The sequence below is a fragment of the Nelumbo lutea genome, chromosome 5 (genome assembly GCF_056320005.1).
Source record: "Nelumbo lutea isolate HS-2025 chromosome 5, American lotus-T2T, whole genome shotgun sequence".
In the NCBI taxonomy this organism is placed as follows: domain Eukaryota; kingdom Viridiplantae; phylum Streptophyta; class Magnoliopsida; order Proteales; family Nelumbonaceae; genus Nelumbo; species Nelumbo lutea.
Window position 1 is genome coordinate 49,608,760 of NC_142688.1, and position 26,869 is coordinate 49,635,628.

The 26,869-nt window shown below is 37.5% G+C and overlaps 1 protein-coding gene and 1 pseudogene across 2 annotated transcripts; both read left to right on the forward strand.

Annotated features, from left to right (window-relative positions):
• Positions 1 to 16,546: 16,546 nt before the first annotated feature.
• LOC148852285 (disease resistance protein RGA2-like) lies at positions 16,547 to 19,647 on the forward strand (annotated as a pseudogene). The gene has a single exon (XR_016099930.1). The product of XR_016099930.1 is annotated as a disease resistance protein RGA2-like (transcript).
• Positions 19,648 to 19,775: 128 nt separating this feature from the next.
• LOC148852286 (RmlC-like jelly roll fold protein) lies at positions 19,776 to 26,700 on the forward strand. The gene is made up of 4 exons (XM_088947734.1): positions 19,776 to 19,983; positions 22,751 to 22,936; positions 25,349 to 25,470; positions 26,188 to 26,700. The coding sequence occupies exons 2-4, from the start codon at positions 22,801 to 22,803 to the stop codon at positions 26,506 to 26,508; spliced, it is 579 nt and encodes a 192-aa protein (XP_088803860.1). The 5' UTR covers positions 19,776 to 19,983; positions 22,751 to 22,800; the 3' UTR covers positions 26,509 to 26,700.
• The last annotated feature ends 169 nt before the right edge of the window (positions 26,701 to 26,869 follow it).

A 26,869-nucleotide genomic window follows, 5' to 3' on the forward strand; every position in this document is an offset into this window, starting at 1 on the left:
ATTTGAAATAAAAAGAAGGAGAAAACAAGTATTTTATAATGTGCTTGATAAAATCTATTTAAAGACTAAAACTAATGATTATAATTTCTCAACATGAATGATAGTTGAAAGTGCCCAAAGACCAAAATATATTTAATATTTCATCCTCATTATTTTTAGTAAATGATGTTTTACATGTCTTCCTATTTCATGTAGGATCCTAAATTGTCATTGAAACCCAAGTGTTCTCAATTGGTTGCCACGTTGAATGAATAATTAATGAGTTTTTTTATTTAAGGTAAATTGCTAAAACCTCCCCTGAAATTTGGTAATTATAATCACTTCCCCTAAACTTTCAATGACAGTTGTAAGTAGACCCCACAAACACAAAAATGTTCAAAATACCCATGTAGTTACTATTGAGGATGGTTTCTACATAAAAACAATACAAACTTTATGAACAAAAAAAAAAAAAGAGTTGTAGCTTTAATTTGAGTGATTGATATGAAGGGAAAACTTAGAAAATAAATCAATTTTTGGAAAGAGACCGGAAGGATTTGGGATAGCAATTGATATGAAGAGAAATTTTGAATAATAGACATTTTGATCAAAAGTAACTATATGGGTATTTTGGACATTTCCATTCCTCTTGTTGGAGGATCCTAATAGAGGGGGTTTGCATGCACTTTTGTTATAAAGTTTAGGGGAGGTGATTACAATTACCAAATAGCAATTTACCCTTTTCTAATTGATAGTGCTAAGGTTTTTTTTTTTTTTTTGGTGAAAGTGGCCCTTTATTTCATTACAATCATAGCTAGTTGATCATGAGACCTACTTGTGATTTCATAGATTTTTTGACTTGAACTATGCCATGTCAGCATACCATATTATTTTATTCTTTATGAAATGGAACCATTAACGTCATCTCTAACATTGTTGCTTTGGGTTTTAAATTTAACATGGCATTTTCACTATAGTTTAAGGACAAAAGTGACATTTTTTGAATATTTAGGGTCAAAAATGGATTTTTCACAAAGTTTAAAGTTTGTTAGAGCCAAAAATTTAACATGGCATTTTCATATTGTCTATGAGTAATTATGCATAATGCGATTAAGAGCTTGGCCACCTCTTAATTGATTTGGTTTATGTGAATGAATCGAGAGAAGAATTCACATAATCGACTGAATAATTCATACTGTGAATTGAATGGTATATAGAGATATATATACATGATTCATCTGATGATATAAGTTTTTCATAGAACTTAATGCATTTCTATCACGAGAACTCTAGTCGAGAGATTGAAGGGTTACTTGATAGAGGTAGATTTGATATATCCTGAGAGGGAATATTAATTAAATTTGGAAAAACTTCAGCTTATGAAAATAATAAATAATCTTGGTTAACGTAATAAATTGACATCCATTGGAATGGTTAGGTGGACCAACAGTCCTAGCACTTCCAATTAGATCATTACAAGTTTTGTCATTATTTCCCTTATTTTTATTTTTATTCTTCTATTCTTAATTTTCAGTAGTTCTTAGATTTGAAATTCGATTGTCCAAATAATTAAGGAAGGCTATAGTTCTAATACTTGTTTTGTTAAATCCTTGTGGGAACGATAACTTTATACTACTTGATAACTAGTGCACTTGTTAGAGCTATATAATCATAGCTATCACCTCTGTTACAAGGCCTGGCCGAATTCACTATTATGGACAGTGAACCCCTGAAGCCCATCACATGAACTCCTAATGGGCCCAACACTTACACTAAGTGGTCCCTAAGACAAACTACCTTATAAGAACCCAGGGACTGTGGGCAGATGCAAGATTAGCCCATCAGGTATTACCCTCAATGGTCTTACACTTAACCTCTCAGCCCATAATGTTCAAACACTGCCCAACAAGAGAGGACCTCTCCCTCAGCTGCAAGGAACATTGTTGCACTCTCTACTCACATGGATCCCGGGAACTAAAACCTTTTGCAAACAATTTTGAAACCATAATATATATAGTTTTGATTTTCATCAGAGAGAGTGCATCCCCGATCATTACCTTTGTTCGACAAAGGGGATGATCCTGTCACTATGATCACCCACTCAGATAAATTCTCGGACTGTCGCAACATACCCAGGTTTTGACCCCCACTAAGGATCTCACTGATTGGCATATCAAATACAGCCCAATCCGACACCTAATGCATGTTAGACAGTTTTGTATGCCCTTAGCTTCAATCAGAATGATGTACTTTATGAGTTTATTGTAAATGAATAAAAGTGCATATTTGATTCATGTTCCCTTGGTATGTTTCTGTGTAATACCCTTAAACTGGACACTTAATGAGACTCATGTTAGTTTAAAATGTTCACAACCAGTGGGTCGGTCTGGGGAGACCTATCCTGACAAGGCTGACACTGTGGTGCCACCAAGTCAGTTGGGGTGGCATGTCTCAGCTGCCAGGGTGAGACCCTAGGCACATACAGTGTAGGATTAATTGAATCTATGAACTGGACTAGATTTCCAGTATTGCCCTAGACCTTGGAGATTGAAGGGCAAAACTGGAAAGTTACACCCGACCCCTAGACTCGATTATGATACTGCACTAGGTGTCGGATTGGGCTATCTTTGATATACCAATCAGTGAGATCCTTAGCAGGGGTCAAAACCTGGGTATGTTGGGACAGTCTGAGAATTCATCTAAGTGGGTGATCATAGTGAGAGGATCAGCCCCTTTGTCGGACAAAGGTAATGATCGGGGATGCACTCTCACAGATGGAAACCAAGACTGCCGGTAGCCGATTTCAACCGTTGAAATTTGTTTTGCAAAGTATATTTTATATGAGATATAAATGTATATATATTATGGTTTCTAAAATGTTTACAAGAAGGTTTTAATTCCCGGGATCCATATAAGCAGAGAGTGCAACACTGTTCCTTGCAGCCGAGGGAGAGGTCCTCTCTTGTCGGGTAGTGTATGATCATTATGGGCTGAGAGGTTAAGTGTAAGACCATTGAGGATAATACCTGATGGGCTAATCTTGCATCTGCCCACAGTCCCTGGGTGTTACAAGGTGGCTTGGCCCAGGGACCACTTAGGGTAAGTGTTTGGCCCATAGAGTCCATTCGATGGGTTTCAGGGGGTGCACTGTCTTTAACAGAGTATTCGGCCAGGCCTTGTAACAAAGGTTGGGCCGAACCCATGTGGCTGACTGGTACAAGAACCTTATGTTGGTCCTAGCTTCTGAAAAACTGGACAAAGTGGCAAAGAATCTTGCCCTGGAGCGTCCGGGTGATAGGGCTTCTGAGGCCCGAATGAGAGACTATCAAGAATGGGAGGAGAAAAACTCCCTTGCCCGGTGTTACATCATTGCCTCATTGGACAACCCGATACAGAGGCAATTCGATCAGATCAAACTTGCCAAAGAATTTGGATCCGAGTTGGACCTTGCAACCCAGATAGATGCTATCCTTAAATCTTTGCCTCCTTCCTTTAATCCGTTCATCATGAACTACAACATGAACAAGCTGAATGTCAGTTTGCAAGAGCTCAACAATATGTTGCAAAGAGCTGAAGAACTGATTAGAAAGGATGAGCCTATAGCCATGCTTGTTGAAGCTAGCAAGACAGGCAAGAGAAAGAGGAAGGCAAAGAAGCCTCAGAAGAAAGCCACTAAGAGCAAGAAGCAGAAGAAAGACAAAGTATCGGATGCCTGTCACTTCTGCAAGAAGACCGGCCACTGGAAAAGGAATTGTCCAGCCTACCTGGAATCCAAGAAAGGTAACTTCAAAACTTGTGTTATAGAAACCAATTTGTTGGTAGCTTCTAGGTCCTGGTGTATTGACTCTGGGGTTTCAACTCATGTGTGTAACTCACTGCAGGGGTTCAAGGTAAATAGAAGGCTGAGTGAAGGAAAAGTCACACTCTATTTGGGGACTACTGCAACTGTTGCAGCCGCGGCCATAGGAACCGTGGAGTTATTTTTTAGAGAATGAATAATTGTACTGAAAGATTGTCTTTATGTACAAAATTTAAGGAGAGTTTTGATTTCTGTCTCAAAATTTTGTGCAGATGGTTATTCTGTTTTCTTTAGTAATACGATTACTATTAAAAGAAACAACAGATTCATCGCATACGGGGAACTGGAGAATGGTCTCTATGTTCTACATCCTTCTCTAGAAACTAACATAACCGAAACTACGTCGGCTGAAATCCCCAAGAAGAGAGCTCGTGATACAGTTAATCCCACGTGTCTGTGGCATTACTGACTTGGACACATCGGTGTTGACCGAATCACAAGGTTGGTAACGGTGTTCCGATTTGGTTGGAACCCGATTCAGCACATAAATCGCAGTCTCTAATGCGTAACCCCAAAGGATGTGGGTAACTGAGTGTATGAGAAGTGACCAGACCATATCCAATAAGGTCCTATTCCTCCTATCTGAAACACCGTTAAGTTGTGGTGTAGCAGGAGGAGCTAATTGTGATACTATCCCATTGTCCTTTAAGTAGTCCATGAATTCGTCAGAGAGATACTCGCCACCTCGATCTGATCGGGGGGCTTTAATTTCTCTCCCTAACTGTTTCTCGACCTCTTGTCTAAACTCTTTAAACTTTTCAAAGGATTCAGACTTGTGTCTCATTAGGTACACGTAACCATATCGTGAAAAAACATCTATGAAGGTGATGAAATACACGTGTTGATTTCGCGTCCTAACACTCAGGGGACCACATACATCAGTATGTCTTAGGTCAAGTGTGCCTGTACATCTTTCAGGCTTTCCGTTAAATGGCCATTTCGTCATCTTGCCTTGTAGGCAAGGCTCACAAGTGGGAAGATCTTTGGCAGGTTAGATAATCCCGTGACTTACGCGGAAGCTATGTTGGACATAGATTCCTAGAAGTGGGTGGAGGCCATGAAAGCAGAGATGGACTCAACGGAGACCAATGGAGTCTGGACTCTAGTAGATCCGCCCTCCGGGGTGAAAGCAATCGGTTGCAAATGGATTTACAAGAGGAAGAAGGGCCCCGATGGTAAGGTTGAGACCTTCAAAGCTCGCCTAGTGGCGAAAGGGTACACTCAGAAAGAGGGCATCGATTATGAGGAAACCTTTTCACCTATGGCCATTCTTAAATCCATTAGGACCCTATTAGCTGTAGCAGCATACCATGATTATGAGATTTGGGAGATGGATGTCAAAACTGCAATCCTGAATGGAGATCTTACTGAAGATATCTATATGCAGCAGTCACAATGCTTCATTGTTGCAGGATAGGAAAACATGGTATGTAAACTTAACAGATCCATTTATGGACTTAAGCAAGCTTCTAGAAGTTGGAACATCCGTTTTAATTCTACTATCAAATCGTTTAACTTCGAGCAGAATCCGAGTGAACCCTGTGTCTACAGGAAGTACAGTAGAGATAAGGTTACCTTCTTGGTTTTCTATGTAGATGACATTCTACTCATTGGGAATGATGTAGGAATGTTAACTACAGTGAAAGTATGACTATCACAGCAATTCTCCATGAAAGATCTTGGAGAAGCCTCCTATATACTGGGTCTTCGACTCTATAGAGATAGATCAAAGCGGATAATATGATTATCCCAATCTGTTTACATTGACAAAATAGTCAAGAGATACAGTATGAAAAACTCCAAGAAAGGAAATGTTCCTTTCAGGCACGGAGTCACTCTCTCCAAGAAGATGTCTCCCAAGACTTCTGAGGAGATTGATGGCATAAAAGATGTTCCTTATGCCTCAGCCGTAGGGAGCATCATGTATGCCATGCTGTGCACTCGTCCTGACATAGCTCAGGTAGTGAGTGTAGTAAGCAGATTTCAGGCCAACCCAGGGCAGGAGCATTGGACTGCTGTGAACAACATACTTAAGTACCTTCGAAGGACAAAAGAGTTTTGTCTAGTATTCGACGGTAGCTCACTACAGATCCAAGGGTATACAGATGTCGGTTTCCAGTCAGACCCAAATGATAGAAAGTCTACATCTGGATATGTTTTCATGACAGGATCGTGTGCTGTTTGCTGGAAAAGCAGCAAACAGGGGTCCACTGCAGACTCCACGACCGAGGCCGAGTACATTGCCACAAGTGAGGCTGCCAAAGAAGCCGTGTGGATGAAGAAGTTCATTCACGAGTTGGGAGTAGTTCCGTCCAGCACATCACCCATCCCATTGTTGTGTGACAACAATGGAGCCATTGCTCAAGCTAAGGAGCTGTGAGCCCACTCGAAGTCGAAGCACATCGAGAGGAAGTACCACGTACTGCGGGAGATTGTTGGTAGAGGGGACATCCTGATTCAGAAGGTAGTGTCAGCGGAAAATGTAGCAGACCCATTGACAAAGCCACTATCACAGAAAATGTTTGAGAAACACGTGGAAAGCATGGGACTCCGGCTAGTACCTGATTGAACCTAAGTGCAAGTGGGAGCTGTTAGACAGTTTTGTATGCCCTTAGCTTCAATCAGAATGATGTACTTTATGGGTTTATTGTAAATGAATAAAAGTGCATATTTGATTCATGTTCCCTTGGTATGTTTCTGTGTAATACCCTTAAACTGGACACTTAATGAGACTTGTGTTAGTTTAGAATGTTCACAGCTAGTGGGTCGGTCTGGGGAGACCTATCCTGACAAGGCTGACACTGTGGTGCCACCAAGTCGGTTGGGGTGGCCTGTCTCAGCTGCCAGGGTGAGACCCTAGGCACATACAGTGTAGGATTAATTGAATCTATGAACTGGACCAGATTTCCAGTATTGCTCTAGACCTTGGAGATTGATGGGAAAAACTGGAAAGTTACACCCGACCCCTAGACTCGATTATGATACTGCACTAGGTGTCGGATTGGGCTGTCTTTGATATACCAATCAATGAGATCCTTAGCGGGGGTCAGAACTTGGGTATGTTGGGACAGTCCGAGAATTCATCTGAGTGGGTGATCATAGTGATAGGATCAGCCCCTTTGTCGGACAAAGGTAATGATTGGGGATGCACTCTCACTGATGGAAACCAAGACTGTCGACAGCCGATTTCAACCGTTGAGATTTATTTTGCAAAGTATATTTTATATGAGATATAAAAGTATATATATTATGGTTTCTAAAATGTTTGCAATAAGGTTTTAATTCCCGGGATCCATATAAGCAGAGAGTGCAACACTATTCTTTGCAGCCGAGGGAGCGGTCCTCTCTTGTCGGGTAATGTATGATCATTATGGGCTGAGAGGTTAAGTGTAAGACCATTGATGATAATGTCTGATGGGCGTTACAAGGTGGCTTGGCCCAGGGGCCATTTAGGGTAAGTGTTTGGCCCATAGAGCCCATTCGATGGGTTTCAGGGGGTGCACTGTCTTTAACAGTGTATTCAGTCAGGCTTTGTAACAAAGGTTGGGCCGAACCCATGTGGCTGATGTGTAGATCAATGCTTGGGTCCCACGCCATACAAGGAAGCCCAACTGGGCAGCAGTTAGGAAGGATAAGTGAGCACATAAGCTTAATGGGCCTAAAGCCCATTTCGAACTGGGCTATTCATTTAGTTAATTAAAGGGGTGAATTCTGAGATGGATTAGCAGATAGGATAGGGTCTTGACCCTATCCACTCAGAGAGTACAGATCTAAATGTGATTCAGATCTAGAAACCTCCTAATGAGATTAGGAGAAAGGTAATCTAATCTACAGATAAGATAAGGGTTTATCCCTATCATCTAAAGAGAAGTCTTATCCAAATATGATTTGGATAAGCTGCTCCTAATTGGATTAGGAGCTGATCTTTTAGGTTAACAAGAGAAGGAGGGGACGACAGCCTTTAAAGGAGACACACACCACATCAGATTTTCTTAAGTGCTGAAATCAAGAAGAGAAAATTCTGCACCCTGCGAATACTCTCTTGCCGCCTCCCTGCTCTTGCCGCCCTGTTTGCCAGTTCGATCTCCAGTTGTGGGAGTAGTCAAGGTTGGATCTTGACATCAGTTATTTGAGAAAGGATTGAAAGGAAGTTGTGCTCACGTACCACTCTGCTGATTTTTGCGAAGGACAGAGTTTTGGAGAAGAACACTGTTGATTCTGCTCCATCTTGCACTGCGCCATCTTTAGTGGGAACAGTTTTTGGATCCTTCCTTGGGCGTGAAGATCTCCATTGGGAGATACTACTTCTCCGTATCAGGTATAATTCTCTCCTACTCCTTTTGGTTCAAATCTGATTCAGTTTAAGGTTCAAGAATGATCATTGAAAATATGATTTTCTAAATAGAGAATGTGATTCTCAATTGAAGGGAGAGAAAAATTTTTGAAATCCGCCCCTTATTCCGCAAGCTTTGGGTGTCCATGGGATTGATCTCTCATCCCTTCAATGCAGTTTCATAATCGAGTCTAGGGGTCAGGTGTAACATTCCAGTTTTGCCCACTAATCACCAAGGTCCAGGGCAATACTGAAATTCTGGTCCGATTCAGGGTTTTAAGAAAACCAACCCTACATGTACCTTGGATCTCACCCTGGCAGACGTGCGGCGTGATCCCGAAAAAGTCGGAGACAGCTAGGTAGCTTCTAAAAGTTGGCTACGTAGCCAGTCAAGCCATCACAAGCTGCTCGGACCTTGTTCTTGGCCAAAATGTCCAAAGTACCCGAACTAACCTGTCCTACTGAGGTGGCAAGGAACATTGAATTGTCATCCAACCAGCATATCGCTTCTACGTGTTCACATACTAACAGGTCGGGCCAAATTACTCTCATCAGATTCCATTTACCCCCGTCTTATGTAGCTCTTCTTATCTTTACCGTAAAAAGAGCATCATTAGGACTTTCATAACAAGGACGAGTGCTTATAATAAGAGAGATGATAATAATAAACCGGGCATAACACCTATGTAAGAGGCAAAACCCGAACTCGGGCATAGCCAAGCCCAGAAATGTAAGCCCAGGCCCGGTCCTATACGAGTCCAGTCTGTGCTTTCGGGCCTACAAACTTAAATGATGGGAATGGAGCATAGCCCAGGGCCGGGCCTGGTAAAGCCTGCACCTAAACACCATATAACCCTCCTCCACATTTTGGGTGTCTTGTCACTGAATTCACAAAATTAAATGTTTTGGGAGATTCCCCACCCCACATAATTTCACCCAACTATCACAGAAATTAAATCACTTGGTTAACATTCTTTCAAAGAAATAGAGGGAATACACCCGAATTGTTGTGTTCTTGATTCATGGTACGATTCTGCCCTTATGAATTAATATATTTTTTAAAATATTTCTGATCTTCAAATCAATGATCTAAGCCATTAAAATGTAGCTTCAAAAGTAGTCAACTGATCTTGAAAATGCTAGTGATGTGCAAAAGCCGCAACTAATCATGGGCATAGAATTGGAATGGTAAATAAAGTATATGGTCATTGATGTGGTGTCCTGATACCAGTCAATGATCTTTGTCCCTCAAGAGTTGTACCAAATCCCTAAGACCCTGAATAACGTAAGCAAACATTACCAGAGAAAAAAAAGAACCATTGGGCCATAGAGAGCTCATAAAAACTTGGGAAAGAACTAATCACCCAATCTTTTCCTTTCACTCTTGTTGTCTTACCTCTTAAGTTATTTTTTTGACAAAGCAGTTGTCTTAGGTTCTCTCTCTTTCTCGCTCTCTCTCTTGTGTGTGTGTTGGAACACTCAGGCTTCATTGCTTTATATGGAACTTAACAACAACTCTACACATTTTCACTACTAAGGTTGTCTTTTGAACTTAATATCTTCTCATAGTATATGTATAGATTCTTAATAATGCTTTTCAGTTTTCCATATTTTTAATTGTTTGTTTATCAAAATAGTTTTAAAGTATAGAAAACTAAAGAGCTTTATTGCAAATTCAAATTTATGTTTTCCATAATTTTAAATGGTGCACATTTTCATTTCTGACAATAAACTCTAACATATAATCACACTTTTAGATTATCATTTTGTAATTTTTAAAACTCTGTTTAATTACATCGATTTTACTTGTACAACATCGTTGTTATGAGACTTTATAAGATGCCAACTAGCTGGTTGGTCGTAGCGAAGACTTGATATCAAATTTCACCCAGGTTGGGAGATTGCCTATCCGTCTACCTCATTGTATAAGTCTTTCAAAAGAAAAAAAAAAAAATACTGTGAGATTTCTGGATGATTAATAATAGTTTTTCGCAAGATGAATCAATCGGCTGATGGGTTAGCCCACCAAGTTCATAAAGTGTATTCGTATCGTATGTTCTTAGGCCATAGAATGCAAAACCTTACATTTTATATGTATTTATACTCTTCCAAACCGAGTCTATAAAAGATGAATAAATAAATAAATAAATATTGAAATCATGGGAAGTTGAGTGGGCCAGGAACAAGACTTTGTTAACCTGAGTGGTCATGCCCCGCCATGTGCTATTGTGACGTAAGCCTCGCCGTAGACGAAATATATCAAAATAATGGAGTGAATTCGGTCCACTGACAGAGACGGAGCAACCACCTACAATGCTACTTTTTTAATGAGCATCATGGGCAAGATACCCGTTTGCGAATCCGCTTATGCATCCCTGACCTTAAATCCGTTTTAAATTTATCTAATTTTTCCCTTCAATTTCTCAAAATTTTCCCATCCCAAACCTGTTAGGCCCCACCGATTAAACATTTTAATTAAATGTTTTCTACTAAAAAGAGCGCCCAATAACATTAAAAGACATGTAAGATTAGTATTGATATCATTCATGCTACGTCTATTTAACAGACTCATAAAACGAAGTAGCATATGTATGTTATAAGAATTCTCATTTTTTAAATATCTCATAAGATATGTGGCGAAATCCTAGCAGTGTTCTTTAATAGATGACACTGAATCGAAGATTCTCTTTTTTAATGGGAGTAAAATACTTTCAGCTCCGTCCTTTCGGGACCTCGGGATCTCTCCTTATATATAGAGGTTTAACTCATAATGAAGACATCATTCTATCACTTAGAACCTTTAACCTACCCTTTGCCCTCAACCTTCCTTCGTCCTTCAAGGTAACCCCTGCATGTAACCTTACCACCACATTCATAGATGGAGTAACCACCTAGTGTCATGTTGGATGTTGCTTCAACGAGAATATGGTGTTTCCTCTTTTGTTATTATTGATCATGTTCAATACAACTATACAAGTAGTAGTCAATAAAAACGGTGGAAGCTTAGAAGAGTGACTCATTGTTTATTGCTAGCTGTTATGCGATCAGCTTCCATCAGGGCAATCCTATATTCACACCATTCTAACAACCTTTCCTAACCTTGCATTGGGAATATCTCCCCATGAAATAAAGCACATAAATACAGAGATATTCTCAATGCAAAGCGGTAAAGGCTGCCCAAACAGGCTTTGCCCTGACTGAAATCGGACTTGGCCAATGCACTCTTGTCAATACTCAATAGTGTGATGGAGGAATTATGATCTACTCACACAAGCAACCTCACAACGATCTCACAGGCACATCATACCATGCATTGAGAACATTTTTTGTAAATAATAATACATAAGTACGGGAGATGTTCCTAATGCATGGTGGAATGTGCCTATAAGGTCAGTATGAAGCGCCATGTGTGAGGAGCAAATCCATCATTGTGATTGTGCATTTCAAACCATGTTACGCCAAGTTTATAAGATTCTCTCTCCGACAAAGATCAAAATATTGATATAATGAAATTGGATTTGGTTCCCACAAAAGTGGTCTTTCGCACCATCTATACAAATGATTTGTAGTTATGCATTGGAAACATTTCTATATTTTTATATTTCGTATGTCCCCAATGCCTATAAAGTGTAAGGTGTTGTAAGGATAATCCAAATGCATGAGCACATCAATACTTCCACAAAATCTCTTTTTGTTTTTGATTTTTAATCTTACATAATTCAACATAATCTATTTATGGCCTAAGGCACTATAGAGATTTTCATGAAACAATGATTCGGGGAGAGACAAAGAGATTTTCATATTTTGCAGGAGAGAATTCCAATCACTCTCCAAAAGAGAGAGAGAGAGAGAGAGAGAGAGAGAGAGAGAGAGAGAGAGAGAGTATCATTTAATGAACAAACACACTAAATTTGGCAAATTACTTTGCTAAGACAGGAAGCACTTCGTGACCTAGGCCAAGCACGTCCCCACAGCCTCAACTGCCCATAGACTTACACCCCAAAATCCCCAAGAAAGGCTAGGCCAAGTAAGTTAAGGTGCGCACCTCGCCTAGAATCCTCGGTGATACAACTCGACCTTGGCTTAACTACCTTGACGATGATGGAGAACAGGCTCGGAGAGCTAAGGCATTCGCCTCCCTTTCCTTCTCGCTATTGGCCTAACTATCTTGATGGGGATGGAGAATAAGCCAGGAAAGCTAAGGCATTCACCCCCCCTTCGTTTCTATTAAGGAAAGAGGCTCCAAGCCCTCGGCGGCGTAGTTTGGCCTTAGTTGGAGTTCTTTAACCTTGTTTCCTAAATGAACGTCTAAGTAATAAGCCACTACCTTTTTCTCTACCTGTGACCTCTTGGAAGAGGACATCGGCCCCTAGCACACCAAAAAAACAAAAGCACAAAGAAAAGAAAAGAAACAGAAGCATAAACAAGGCACAAGTTATGCAAAATGAGTATTTCATTGATGTCATCTTTGAAACTTTACAAAAAGTGGCATCGAGTGGGAGAGAACAAGCCCCTTACAAAATTTTGGAGAAGATGAAAAAAGGGGAAGGGGCAGCAAAGGACGACTCTTCAGGCTTTAGCGTTCCCCTTGGCCACATCAATTGGCATAGGTTGCTCTCCATCGGGTAGACCCTCGGACGACTGCACTCCATCGGCTGGAAGGGACCCCTTGGCCAACGGATCAGGCTGAATCCCCAACTAACTAATGTCAAACTAAGGCAGCAAGGTCAACACCTGCGTCTTGGTGTCCTTGATGCCCTCTAGGTACAAAGCGGCACCTAAGGCAACCATTAAAATTTATTCAAAATCTATTAAACATTAAAATTTAAAATCAATTAAGTAGTCCACAAAACAACAAAAGAGTTTAAGATCTATAAAAATAACTTCATTAGCAGCCTAAGATCTTCCAAAATCTATTCAACTTCTTGTTCTTGAAAGCAAATTAATAAACTCATAAATTTAGTAAAGAAGTAACAATATTTAGATGGATTGGAAATACATGTTTAAAAATCTAATCACCTCAAGCACTCATTATGTAGTAAGATTAGACACATTAATAGAACAAGCCGGATGGAGCACCAATTTCATCTATCAAGACTATTAAAAAGGAAAATGAGCTTTATATTATAAGTTTATAATAATAAAACAAAAGGAGAGTACAACAAATAAGTAGGAATTGAAGTACATGTTTCTATCTCTTCAAGAACTTCTAATTTTTCCTCAATTTGAATTGGGTTTGATGGACCTTTTAACCAATCTTGGGTACAGATCAAAGACTTAACAATCCTTGGTCTTAATGAACTACAAAATTGGTCAAGCACTTTACCTCCTGCACTAAAGGCAAACTCTGAATCAACGGTTGATACATGAATATCTAAGATATCTTTTCCTATTTGAGAAAGTAGACAATATTTGTGGCTATTCAATTTCCACCAAATCAAAATATCAAAACTTGAGTTCTCTTCTTCTAGTGCATCCTCTAAGTAGTAGTCCAGTTCTGATTTCACAATTGTTTCTTCATTTCTTAAAATCATACGATATTCTCTTAAAAGATTCAGATGATTTAATAAACCCCTTTACTCTACCATTACGAACTTCTCGTGAAGGTTCAATTGATAAGACAGATGATGAATCTACACTACAAGAAAATAGACCTACAGCTACGAACAAAACCGTAGCTATAAATTCAAAAATTCGTAGCTATAGGTCTATAGCTACAGACTAGCTACGGTCAAAAAATAGTAGCTACAGTCGCCGTGGCTATAGGATATAGCTACGGATGCTAAAACCCGTAAAACTAACCTATAGCTACGACTGTGGCTAAAGCCTTAACAAACCTATTATATGCAAAATTTTAGCTATGGTTTTTAAGTTATTCGTAGCTACAAAATTGACTTTATAGCTACGGTTGTGAAATAAACCGTAGTTAGTAAGATGTCTAACTATAAAATTTGCATCTATAACTATGGCTTTTTACAAATATGAATCTATAGCGACGGTTTAATTTGACTGTAGTTAGAAAGTATAAATTTGTTGCAACGAATTCAGGTTGTCCATGGCTAAAAGTGAAAGCCTATAGCTACGGGTTAAGCAGTCTGTAGCAAAAAACCATGAATAGCTATTGCTTTTAACTACATGTAGATAAAATTGTTAATAATGATTGATAATTAGATCTTGAATTTCTTTTCATTACTTTTTTAATCCATTTTCCCTCTATCGAATACAAGCACAACTTATTTCATTCATAATATAAGATGAAACTTGAACACAAAATTTTAATAAAACATTATATAATGAAGAAATGAATTACATCTCAAGGGTACTTTTAATGCATCCATGTATTTAAAATCTATTACAAATTCAAGGTTCTTGAATACTTGAAACTAAAAGCATAAAAATTTATCTCCTACACGTGTGAAGTATCTCCTTTATCATGCTCAACCTATAAGAAAATAATAGAAAATAAGTTAAAAATCACACTTTTAGAGATATAAAATCATGTATGGAAATTTAATAATTAACTGTGCAATACAAACTTGCCTACTTCATCCCAAGCCTAATGTTAAACAAATCAAAAGTGCAAGGATTGAGATCAAACCAGAAACAAGGCTTAGGATTTGATACGTTTTTATGAATAATTTGATAGTTGTATATTGTTTTGTTTTGAGACAATGTTAAGGAAAACTATGTTCCCCAAGGAGGTACTCAACTAGAGCACTCTTTCTTCATGTTGTAGTTTTTAATATATTGAAATTAAATAATTGTCATTATTTCCTTGTGGCTACCGGTGATAATTTCAATCTTCACAAAAGGAATAAGAAATAATGACATTTTAATAAATTTTAAGAAGTAATGAAATTTCATGAGCTATTTCCATGTAGTAAAGAGATTACTGTTTGGAAATCTACTTGAATCTAATGCATTAGTTAAAGGAATCAGTGGAAGTTAATAACTTGAGTCTGACTTTTGAATCTTCTTGCTGTAAGAGCAACCTTCCCAAAATCCTTGAGATCTATAGACTTCTCATTAATCCTTTCCAATTTCAAAACCAACTTTTTTTCTCAAAAATCCAAATTGAACCCAACTTTTCACCCTTTTCATCGATAGCCCCAACAAGCCCAGCTGATCTCTAATCACCTTGCATAACTTCAACCCTTGAAATATTTCCTTAAGAGTCTAGGAGTGACCAAACGACATTAGTAATCTTTTAGTCATTGCCCCTCAGCCCTTCATTAGTAATCCTCTTAATAGAAGAAAAAAGAATACATATCTTCAACAATAATGTACTTCAAAAAAACTACTACTCTTTATACAAGCAAAGCTTAAAGAGTGAAGCAAGTAAAACAATAAGTATTAGGCTTCGAAAAAAAAAGTAAAACAATAAGTATTAGAAGGTTGCCCCTTAGTCACGAGAATCTTCATATTGCCTTTTTTCAAGAAATTTCTCTTGATATCAATAAAAATATTATAACTAAAGTTTGAATTAATGTATTATCGAAGAGTATTTTCAAGAAATCATTAAACTAAAAAATCTATCATATATTAGTGCATACTGAGTTCATTAAGAAAATCCAAAAAAATATGTTTAAAAGATTGTTACAACAATAACCAAAACATAAAAATGGAAAAAAGATCATGTGCACTTTATGCAATTAATTTATCACCTTATTGCTTTTTCCTCTAAAACCTAGCTTTAGAATATATCATTGTGCCAAAGGATTTTCTAAAATGAACTTTCAAATCAAAATTAATTCAATATTAAAGCCAAAATTAATTTTCAAATTCATTAACATCTTTTCATCGGTGGAATGTTTTCCTATTCCTAAAAGATAGGGCTTAGTCATTTCCAGGAAAAGTAGAGGTTCTGAATTTCTTTTTATGGAGAAGATCCAAAGTGTTGATCTTCTTCAAACTGGCTTCCCACACAAAAAAGCAAAATCTAAAGGGAATAATGTGAGTGCACCAGACTGTCTTGAACGGGAAAAGTTAAGTTATTTGATCTTTCTTGATTAGAGCTTTGGAGTAGAATTTGGTTGAAAACTTACCTTCTAGGTGTAGGGTCCAAACTCAAGTGCGAGGGGTGTTTGGGGAAAGGTACACTTTCTGAGTGAGAGTGTAAAGGAATCTAGATATTCCCTCAAGTTCATTTTCTCTCAAAAGTCTTCTAAGGTCTAGGTTCAGGTTGTACCGAGAGTGATGTGAGGATAGGACAAGGGAAGGAGATGGGCGCTTCATTGTTTCGGGTTAAGGCTATAGAGGCAAGGATAAGACAAGGGAGATGGGTTAGTTGACATTAGCTAAACCATAAGGATAATTTAAGAAATTTATCATTTTATGTAAAGAAGATAAAGGACATGTGGTATTAATCAGTGCAACCAGCGGCTGTACAAGGTTATTGCTGAGAAGAGAGAAGAAATGGCCGAGTCAATTGCCATCAGCGTTGTTGCTCAAGAAATCCTTAGCAGGGTGATCTCCCTTGCTGTCCAAGGGATTAAGCTCACAAAGGATTTAAGGGAACAGTTTACATATCTGAAAAACAAATTAGAAATGATCCAATACGTGCTAGAAGATGCCCAGAATCGCCAAGTAGAGGATGATACAGTCAAACAGTGGTTGAAGAAGCTTCAGGATGTAGCTTATGATGCAGAGGATGTGCTGGATGAGTTCACAACGAAGACTCATCAACGCAAGACGACGACGAGAAAGAGAGACAAGGTACGCAATTTCTTTTCCTCCAACAATCCGGATGTAGTTCGCTTTAAGATGACCCAGAGGATTAAGAATATAAATGAATCTTTTGACCAACTTGAAAAGGAGGCCAACGTGATCCAACTTATGCGCACAAACAGAGGGACCGTTGGAAGTCGAATATACCGACACACCCATTCTTTTGTAGATGAGTCAGAAGTATTTGGAAGAGATGATGACAAAGTGAAGATTGTGAACCTTCTAGTTAATCCAAATGATGGAAATAAAGTTATTTCGGTCCTCCCCATTTTAGGTATGGCTGGTCTGGGAAAGACCACCCTCGCTCAGTTGGCCTTCAATGATGGCTTAGTAGTGGCTCACTTTGATGAACGTATATGGGTTTGTATCTCGGTAGTTGAGAAGATTTTGAAAGAAATCCTAGAGAGCCTTGGGGAAATGAACGCCTTATCAAGTCTGGATGTGATGCTCCGCAGACTTCAAATAAAGTTGATGGGGAAGAAATTCTTGCTGGTACTTGATGATTTGTGGGATGAAGAGCGGAGTAATTGGAGTATATTAAGAGATTTTCTTTTGAAAAGCCAAGCGGCCAGAGGGAGCAAAGTTATTGTGACTACTCGCAAAAGTGAGGTTGCAAAAATCATGGGTACACTTCCCACCCATCACTTAGAACTATTATCAGAGGAAGAGTGCTGGTCTATATTCAAAAAAAGAGCATTTGCTGAAGGTTCAGCAGCGCAAGAGACTCCAAAGCTCATTGAAATAGGAAAGAAGATAGTAGACAAATGTAAAGGCCTACCTTTAGCCGCAAAAGCTCTTGGAGGTTTGATGTACTTCAAGCAAGAGGAAAAAGAGTGGGTGTCCGTCCAAACAAGCAAAACCTGGGATTTACCAGAGGCTGGATCAGCTGGAATCTTACCTGCATTGAGGTTGAGCTATGACCATTTGCCATCACATCTAAAGCAATGCTTTAAGTACTGTTCCTTGTTCCCTAAGGATTAAGAGATTGATAGAATGATGCTTATACAGCAGTGGATAGCCCATGGATTCATTGATTTCCTAGGGCCGTCCAGCCAAGCTTGTAGAAGACAAAGGGAGGAAATTGGCAATGACTCTTTCAATCACTTGCTGTGGAATTCGTTCTTTCAAAATGTAAAGAAAAACGAGTATGGAGACATAGAAACAGTGAAGATGCATGATCTTGTTCATGATCTTGCACAACATGTTTCCAAGGCCGAATGCTTAACCTCTGTTGAGAACAGAGAGGTTGAGGATGTTACTGCTACTTCTGCTGTTAAGGACGAAAAGGTTGAGGAGTTGACTGTTACTTCTGATGTTCGACACTTGTCTGTATACGCTCCAAATTTACCAAAAATATTAGAAGTCTCAGAATCATATGAGGCGAACAAGCTGCGAACATGCCTTTTGTGGCGTAGTTTTGATGATCTTATGCATATTTCCGGCTTACTTGAAGATTTTTCTGTTGAAATGCCTGCGTGTATTAGATTTGATGGGCATCACTCAGTTGCCATCATCAATCGGCAAGTTCAGGTTATTAAGATACCTAGACCTTTCAGAGAACCAATGTCGCACATTACCCGAGTCGATCACCACTCTCTTTAATCTACAGACACTAAGGCTCAAGAATTGCAGGAAGCTTGTAGTGCTTCCCAAAGAGATGAGAAAGCTTATTAACCTGAGACATCTTGATCTATTTGGATGTATTAGCTTGCAGGAGATGCCAATCGAGATGGGGAGATTACGTTGCCTCCAGACGTTACCCATGTTTATAGTGGGTCGGGACATTGGACAAGGTATTGAAGAGTTGCAACACCTAACAAACCTTAGAGGTCTATTAGCAATTACAAATCTCGAGAACACCAGTAGTGCAAAGAGAGCCCAGGATGCAAAATTGGAGGACAAGCAGAATATCCAGCGATTGGATTTGGAATGGTGCAGGACATTTGGTAGCAACACTAATGATGATGTGCCTGATGATGATGTACTGGAAGAGCTCCAACCACACCCAAATTTGAAGGGGTTGCAAATTAGTAATTTTTAGGGCAGTAGATATCCTCGGTGGATTAGGGAGATTGACTCATTTCTCCCCAATTTGGTCGGAATATCTCTCCATGGATGCTTGAGATGGGACAATGTTCCCACACTTGGTCATCTAAAATTGCTTAAGATTCTTGACCTACATCAGATGAAATTTAGACGTATCCAATTCCATGGAGTCAGCAGCAGTAATACTGGTAGTGTAGGTGGTGGTGACAACGAAGCAACAACAAACACATTGTTCCCATCGTTGAAAACCTTGTGGCTGACAGACATGCTTATGTTAAGACAGTGGATGGAAGCTTCTACCTGCTCTTCCTTTTTCCCTTGCCTTGAGAAGTTAATCATCAAGAAGTGCCCAATGTTTACAGTGACACCAAATTGTCTGCTTCCTTCTCTCAAGATATTGCGGATTGAATCTTGCAATGCCAGGTTATTAAATGAAGGATCATTTGCAGCCAATCTTACCTCTCTTACTTCCCTTCAAATAAGTGAGTGTGAAAACCTTACAGTTTTACAGGAATGGCTACTGATGAACAACAAAAATTCCCTCCGCCATTTGACCATAACAAAATGTCGCATGCTGGAGGCTATTCCCAGGGAAAAGCTACAAGTCCTTACATCTCTCAAGATGTTGAGGATAATTGATTGCCGGCCTATGCCTGATATTTTATGCCTGGAAGATCTTCAAATGTCGGAGATCAGAAAATGATCTTGAAAGATTGAGAGCTGGGCAAAGAATTTCGGCTATCTAGAGTCGACGGAGCTGTCAATAAGGCTCTCCTCCCTACCATCCCCATGTTAGTTCACAGACTCCTTGTAACAGTATCAGTTTTAGATTCGTTATAGGGAAAACTAACGTGTCATGCAGAAGGAGCCCTGTTGACAGCCCAGGCTGTCACATGGACAGAAAGAGATTTCTCGGGTTTTCTCGTGTTCAAAGGTCACACACTGCAAAGATCTGTTAGGCGTGTCCTCTCCATCATTTCCCACTTTCCTTCATTTTGTAATGATTGCTCCATTGGAAGAATCAGAGACTCAGAATATTGTAAGTGAAATTGTAATAGTGCCCTTCTCTTTCCTCAGTTTCTCTTGTCACTCTCTTTACCAGCATTATCAATGAATTTTATACTGTGATGCCTTTCTTCTTGAACTAATTATAGGATATAAATAATGTGTCTGTATATATATATATATATATATATAGTTCCCTCAGTTTCTATAGTTTTTTGAAAATTTGATAATCTTAAATTCTGTTTCCACCATCCCAATTCCCAACTCAAATTTGTTTCTACATGGTAGAATTAGTGAAGTGTCTGTTTTTATTTTGATAAAAATATGAGAAGAGTTTTAACCAAAATTTTCCCAGTGAGGATCCACCCCAAATTGGGGGGCAAGGATAGGGATGATTTTTTCATGTGAAAATGGGGATAAAAATATTTTCATCCCTATTGGTGGGAATGGAGAAAGTACACTCTCGCCCCTGCCCCACCCAGTTCATGTCCCATGAGGATCCCTGCTTGTATGTCTACATGTATGCAAGTATGTATATATACATACATATATATCTATATATATCTATATATATATATTAAAAATATGTTGAATATATTTGGATTTTCTAATACTATTATAAATTTTAACTATTTTATTTTTAATTTTTTAAATAAAATAAAAATAAAAACAAAATGATTAACATCATAAAAAAATCCCAAGGAGTTGGGATGGAATGGGGATAGGGATTTTCTGGTGGCAAGGACGACGACTGACTCCCCGCCCCCACCTGGCCTCGTTGCCATACTTAATTAAGAGATAAATAATAATCCTAAAAATAAAATTATTTTAAACTTGACCAAAAATGAAATTATTTTATTGTTTGACACAGACCAATAATTCAACATTTTGGGTCAAATGTGTTAATATTTAACGTCATAAATAAATACTAAAAATTAATAAAATATAAAATACAATAAATGAAAAAAAATTCAGGCACATGCTTAATATTATGTAGTTATCATATTAAACAAAAAGTAGGTGTGACATATCATAATTATTTTTTAAACACAGAAATACAAAAAAAGTATAGAAAAAATATAACACATCTATAATTCTATAGTTACATTACTATTAAAAGCATGAATAAGTTTGTAGAACTTTCTTTTTACTAAAATACTCATTTTTAAATTTAGACCCTATTTAATTGTGAGATTTAAATTGTAAATTGAACTACTAGTTTTCACTTCATTCAATTTCTTTATTCAAATCTTACAATTCTTTGACAAATGAAAAAAAAAGATACACTAAAAAGACATAACATTATAAAAAGAAGAATTTAGCCTAGTTGGTATGCTTGTTAATGATATTTGAAACTTCACAACTATATCCAATTATCACATATTTGGATGAAGTGTTTATGTAATCAAACTTGGATTTCATAAATTGCATTCGATTAAGAAAAAACACAATCAAATAAAACAAAAAAAAATTATATATATTTATAGAATTTTTTTTATACATTATTACTACCATTATCATCATTTAGAATTGCCACATACAAAGCACGTACAGGGTGAATTCTGACTAAGAGACTAATTGATAAAACTTTATTAATTTTTTTTTTGTGTAAAATAGTTTTTACTTATCAATGATAAAAAGGGTAAATTGCTAAAACATTCCTTAGAGTTTTTGGGCATTGTTGAAACCTCCATTAAAGTTCGGTAATTTCAATCACATCCCCTAAACATTTTAACAACTGATGCAAATAGACCCCCTCTATTAGAATTCTTTAACAAGAGGCATGAGAAAATGTCAAAAATACCCACACAATTACTTTTGACCAAAATGTTTATTTTCCCAATTTTCTCACCATATTTATCACTACTCGAAACCCTTCCAATCTTTTTTCCCAAATTATTTTTTTAACATTTTAACAACTGTTGCAAATAGACCCCCTCTATTAGAATTCTTTAACAAGAGGCATGAGAAAATGTCAAAAATACCCACACAATTACTTTTGACCAAAATGCTTATTTTCCAGATTTTCTCACCATATTTATCATTACTCCAAACCCTTCCAATCTTCTTTCCCAAATTATTTTCTTCCAAACTTACCCTTCATATTAATTGCTCAATGGTAAAATTGTAGCTTTAAATTCTTATTTTTTTATATTGTTCATAAAGTTTGTATTGTTTTTTCCTTAAAAACTACCCTCAATAGCAATAAGACGGGTATTTTGGACATTTCTTCTTCTTAAAGGATTCTTACAAAAGGAGTCTAATTACATGTCAGAAAGTTCAGAAAAGGTGATTATAATTATCAAATTTAAGAAAGGAATCTAACTCTATTTTAAGTTTTTTAAATACAAATTTAAAAATAAAAAGTTAAATATTTTTCAATTTTTATATAATAAATTAATGTAAATATAACATATTGAATTTATTATATATAAATTCATATATAATTTAATATATAAAATATACTTTTCATAATTTTAAATATAATTATATAAAATTTATGTATTAAAATCAATAAATATTATAATATAATTGAATTGAGAATTTAATCAAATGAGACGAAATCAAATCCAATTACATAAATTATCAAAAATTGAAATATTTAGATCAAATCTTGGATTGGAACATGGATTTTCAAGTATCATTAACCGGCCTATATATTTTGGCTATTTCAAAATTATGTTTCTCTTCCCTATTTAAAACTTGAAGGATTTGTGTCCTGCATGACATCTAACGTTGATTAATGGTAAACTTTTTACTACTCTCGCAATTTACCCTAAAACTTTTTACCACTCGTGCAGATCTCATTTCAACAAAATGGGCTCACGGTTACGAGAGTTGCACAGCAAATATGGCTTCGACCACTAAGAAGGCTACGGAGGTTGCAGCAATATTGAAGCTGAAGCCGCATCCCGACGAAGGATTCTACTCGGAAACCTTAAGAGATTCTTCGGTTATTGTCCCTAAATCTCAACTTCCACCCCGATGCAAGTACCAAAAGTCGCTTATTTTTTTATTGATCTTATAAAACAGCTTCTTTTGATGCAATTACCTAACTAGTTATCAATGCATTGATGTTTACCATTGTGGGTTCCTCTGTATTTGGGCGTTCATCTTGTTGTTTTCCCCTTTCAATTGCTCTTTGGGCTTTCTTGCTGGTTTCTCATAAGAGAAATGATTTGATGTTTTCCTGGTATTTTGTTGCATGTTCTTTGATCAATGCATTTCAGTTGCGACTCTTAGTTTTCTTGAAATGGAGAAATAGACTGAATCACATTGATGGGGGGCAAACAATCTATCCGATTGACCTGATATTGAATACAGAAGGTGACAATTTTTAGATTGTCCGATTAAGACAAATAAGCGAGTAAACCGATTTCATACAGGCTAACTACCGTGATTTTCCATTTTGAAGCCTAATAAGTTATCTATGACCCTATTAATCCAGACTCTGGAACTCGTACATGGATTAGAGTAATATTTTGTTAATATTTTGTAGTTTCCCCTGGACCTTATCCATAACTTGCTAATGAACGTCTGATTTGCATTCTGTCACTTGTTTAGGTATACTCTATTCTTTCATTGTTTTGTGAAGTGTTGAACTTGATATGTGTTAGTTAAGTTCACCAGATAGTGCTTATGGCTGAGTGCTTGTGCTTGTCTTTTAACTGTGCTCTTCCTTGGGAGTCCGTCAAGTTCACTGATCAGGTTATTTTATTCTCTGTCATATTAATAGTTTTTATAAGGCATGACTTGATAGGTTGCTGTAGCAGTCGTAGGTTTAGTGTGAAATCTGTTCAAGAAAAAGAAAAGAAAAAAGAAAGAACAGAGGAGGAGAAGAAGAGAAGAAAAAATGGGAGAAAGATAGGGGCGGGGCATATTTTGTAACTGAACCGGTAGTACCGGTAACCAAAACCGAAGCGGAACCTATCGGTCAGTAAATTTTGGGCTTATTCTTCTTGTGTGTGGGGGGCGGAAATTTGCAAAGGAAACCTTCAGGGAGGTGGAAGAAGATGCTAAATTCCAGTCAAAAAGAGAAGAACAAGGGGATGCCATTTTCAGATGCTAAGGTGGCTGGTTCTGGTTCTGGGAGAACTGAGGAGATTGGAAGTTTGAAGATTATTGGAGATGTAGAGGTGAAGTTTAGGAGGGATGGCCTGAGTGCAGCTCAATTTTTTGAAAAGAATGCAATTTTTGAATTAGAAAGAATCGATGCTAAAAAGGAGGTTGATATAAAGATGGAGAAAAGTACAAATGCAGTAAGAAGATTTGGAAGACAAAACCAACGAAACTGTGCAGGCCTCAAAAGTTTTTGCCAGGTTAAAGTTGGGAGTATTTGGAGCAGGATTAAAGAAGGGGAAGAAGATAAGGAAAATAACCCAGACGAGAAGTGAGATGTCTGTTTTAGATAGAGGACAGGATGAGAAAATGGATAAAGCTTGAGTCAGAAGGTTGGGTAGGCTCAGGGTGTTTTTTTCTTATGTGTTTTATGGCAAGGGTTGGTTGCGGGATCTGCAGTTGTTTGGTTGCTTTTGTCTCTTCTAGTGATTGGTGGAAAGGGTCTCTACGATATTTGTTTCTTTTTTTTGGTAGTTTTATCTGGTTTTGTATTATTGTAGGGCTGGTTTTCTGTTTGAAGGGTTAATTTTGTTAGGGTGGGTCTATCGTATTTGGGTCTGTTTTTACTGGGTGATTCCTTATCACCCTGTTGTGTTCTCTTTTCCCTTCTTCTATAAAGTTTAATTTTTATTTATCTTCAGAAAAAAAATGAAGAGACAGTTCTATTGTTACTTCCTTTTTTATCTCCTTGACCTTTGATGGATGTTGGTGTGCCTTTTTTCTTCAGCTTTCCTATGTTTTGCTGGCTATAAATTCAACCTCTTAAGGTCTTTGTGTCAGTTAGGGTACTGTTTTAACACACATGGTTGCTGGTGAAGCAAGGCTGTTGAAGGCTATTAGATGGTCATATATTGTCGTTTTTTTTTGTATGTATCTTGTTTGCATTTAGATTTCTGGATTTTGCTCCCTTTTGTAAACATATTGGAAAAATGCTTTTATAAATTATTCAAGTAGGCATTCCGTGGTGTGCTTTGGGTTGGTTCAACACACCCTTTCTTTGTATGAATTTGGTTTTTCATGCTTAAGATCTTTGGTTATTCCATTTTTTTTTTCTGTTCAAGAATTACAAGGATTTTTTGTTTTTTGTAAATGGGATATTCTGTTTCCACCAGATGCTATACTCATTTGAAAAGTGAGCACGAAGCATGGTCATCTAGAAGGTTTGGTTTGATGTAGTATGACCCTAAGCATTCGATTTGAAATTTGGCCTATTCCAGTCCGTGTTATTTCTTATATTTGTATTGTTTACATTCTTCCATCTTACTAGAGCTTATATGTAGACAAGGTTGAGCGTCCTGTCAGCACGTCCATTTACTTCTTGCTGCCATCAGGGAGTGTAGCATGTTTCCACCGTATCCCATGTGCAGAAACCTTTCATTTTTACATGGGGGAACCTCTAACGGTATGTAGATAAGTTTTATTAGTTAATTTACAATTTCTACCTACATGTCAAATGGGTGAACCATTTATAATTTAATTTACATTTTTCATATGATACCGTTATTGAAAGACTTGTAAGTTGAATGAAGACTTCCTTTTTTGAATATTAACTTCCTTATTCCCATTATATGCAAAGAAATCTGATTCCCCAGTTAAAACCATCTGTCTGTGAAAACCAATCCTTTTAAAAGCTGAACACACCAAAGAAAAGCAGATACAGATAAATATAATCCATTACAAATGAACCTCTGGCCTAGGCAAATCCCAGTTACTTCCTTGACAGTTGATACCAGTTCCAACTAGACTATTACCAAGGAAGTTGGCCGATCTTGGGACCCACTTGAAGGCACAGTTCAGGTTCCAAGCTGGTTCTGTGTGTGAAGTGGATGCTTTGTGATGTTATTAAGAATATGGCAGATGAAATAATATATATAACCTGTTTTTATCTATTTTCAATATGGTCATTTGAACTTTTTACTTTGATTGGCTAATTTCCTAGCAAGGGAAATTGATTACGACTTTAGTGAGAAATACTATTTCTTAGAAAAACTTATATTTTCCTTTCAAAAGAAAAGAAAAACAGAAGACGACTCCACTCTATTTAGAGAAACATATTTATATCCAAATTACACAACTGTTATAAGTTCTAGCTCCTCTTCCCCAATAAATTCATCTACAGGTAGTGGAGCTGAACGATGATGGGACAGTGAAGATGGCAAACCTTGGGAACGACCTAGAATCTGGCCAGCGACCACAATACACTGTACCCCCTGATGTATGGTTTGGTTCATACCCCACGAGGGACATTGTCATTTCTGAAGATGGGAATTCACTGGTCAAGGCTCCCACCAGGGGTGCTGAGAGCCATTACTCCCTACTTGGGGTTACCTGTGCACCTGCTTTCCAAATTGAGGACTCTGAGGTGGCAAAACGTTCTGAACTTGTTGCAAGGTTTCCATCAAAGGAGCATTTGATCTGTTACCTCACTTACCCTGACTGAACAGTATCCCATCTATGATTTTTCTGGGCTTTTTGATACTGAGCTGTCAGCTTTCCCAATGATCTTCTCCAATTTGTACTCTGGATGCTGAAATGTTGTGCAGTAGCAGGATCAGAACAGTTATATTTCTTAGATATTGCTAAGATGCAAAGTAATTTGAATGCATGGGAATGACAAGGAAATTCATACAAATCTTACAAATATTGATAAAATTTATTTTAATGTTAAAAATATTATAAATAATCTGACCCAAGAGTTATTTTAAATAAGATATAAATTATAGGGATATTATCTAAAACTTATCATCATTTTCCATATTTCTCTTAAACTCAACATGACTTTTCAAAACCTTGGGAGAGCC

What these genes read in the sequence shown, in the direction of transcription:
- LOC148852286 (XM_088947734.1), top strand. Translation starts at nt 22,801, where the DNA reads ATGGCTTCGACCACTAAGAAGGCTACGGAGGTTGCAGCAATATTGAAG. An exon ending in ATCTCAACTTCCACCCCGAT is followed by an intron (nt 22,937 to 25,348) that starts GCAAGTACCAAA and finishes GCTTATATGTAG; the next exon opens with ACAAGGTTGAGCGTCCTGTC. An exon ending in ACATGGGGGAACCTCTAACG is followed by an intron (nt 25,471 to 26,187) that starts GTATGTAGATAA and finishes ATTCATCTACAG; the next exon opens with GTAGTGGAGCTGAACGATGA.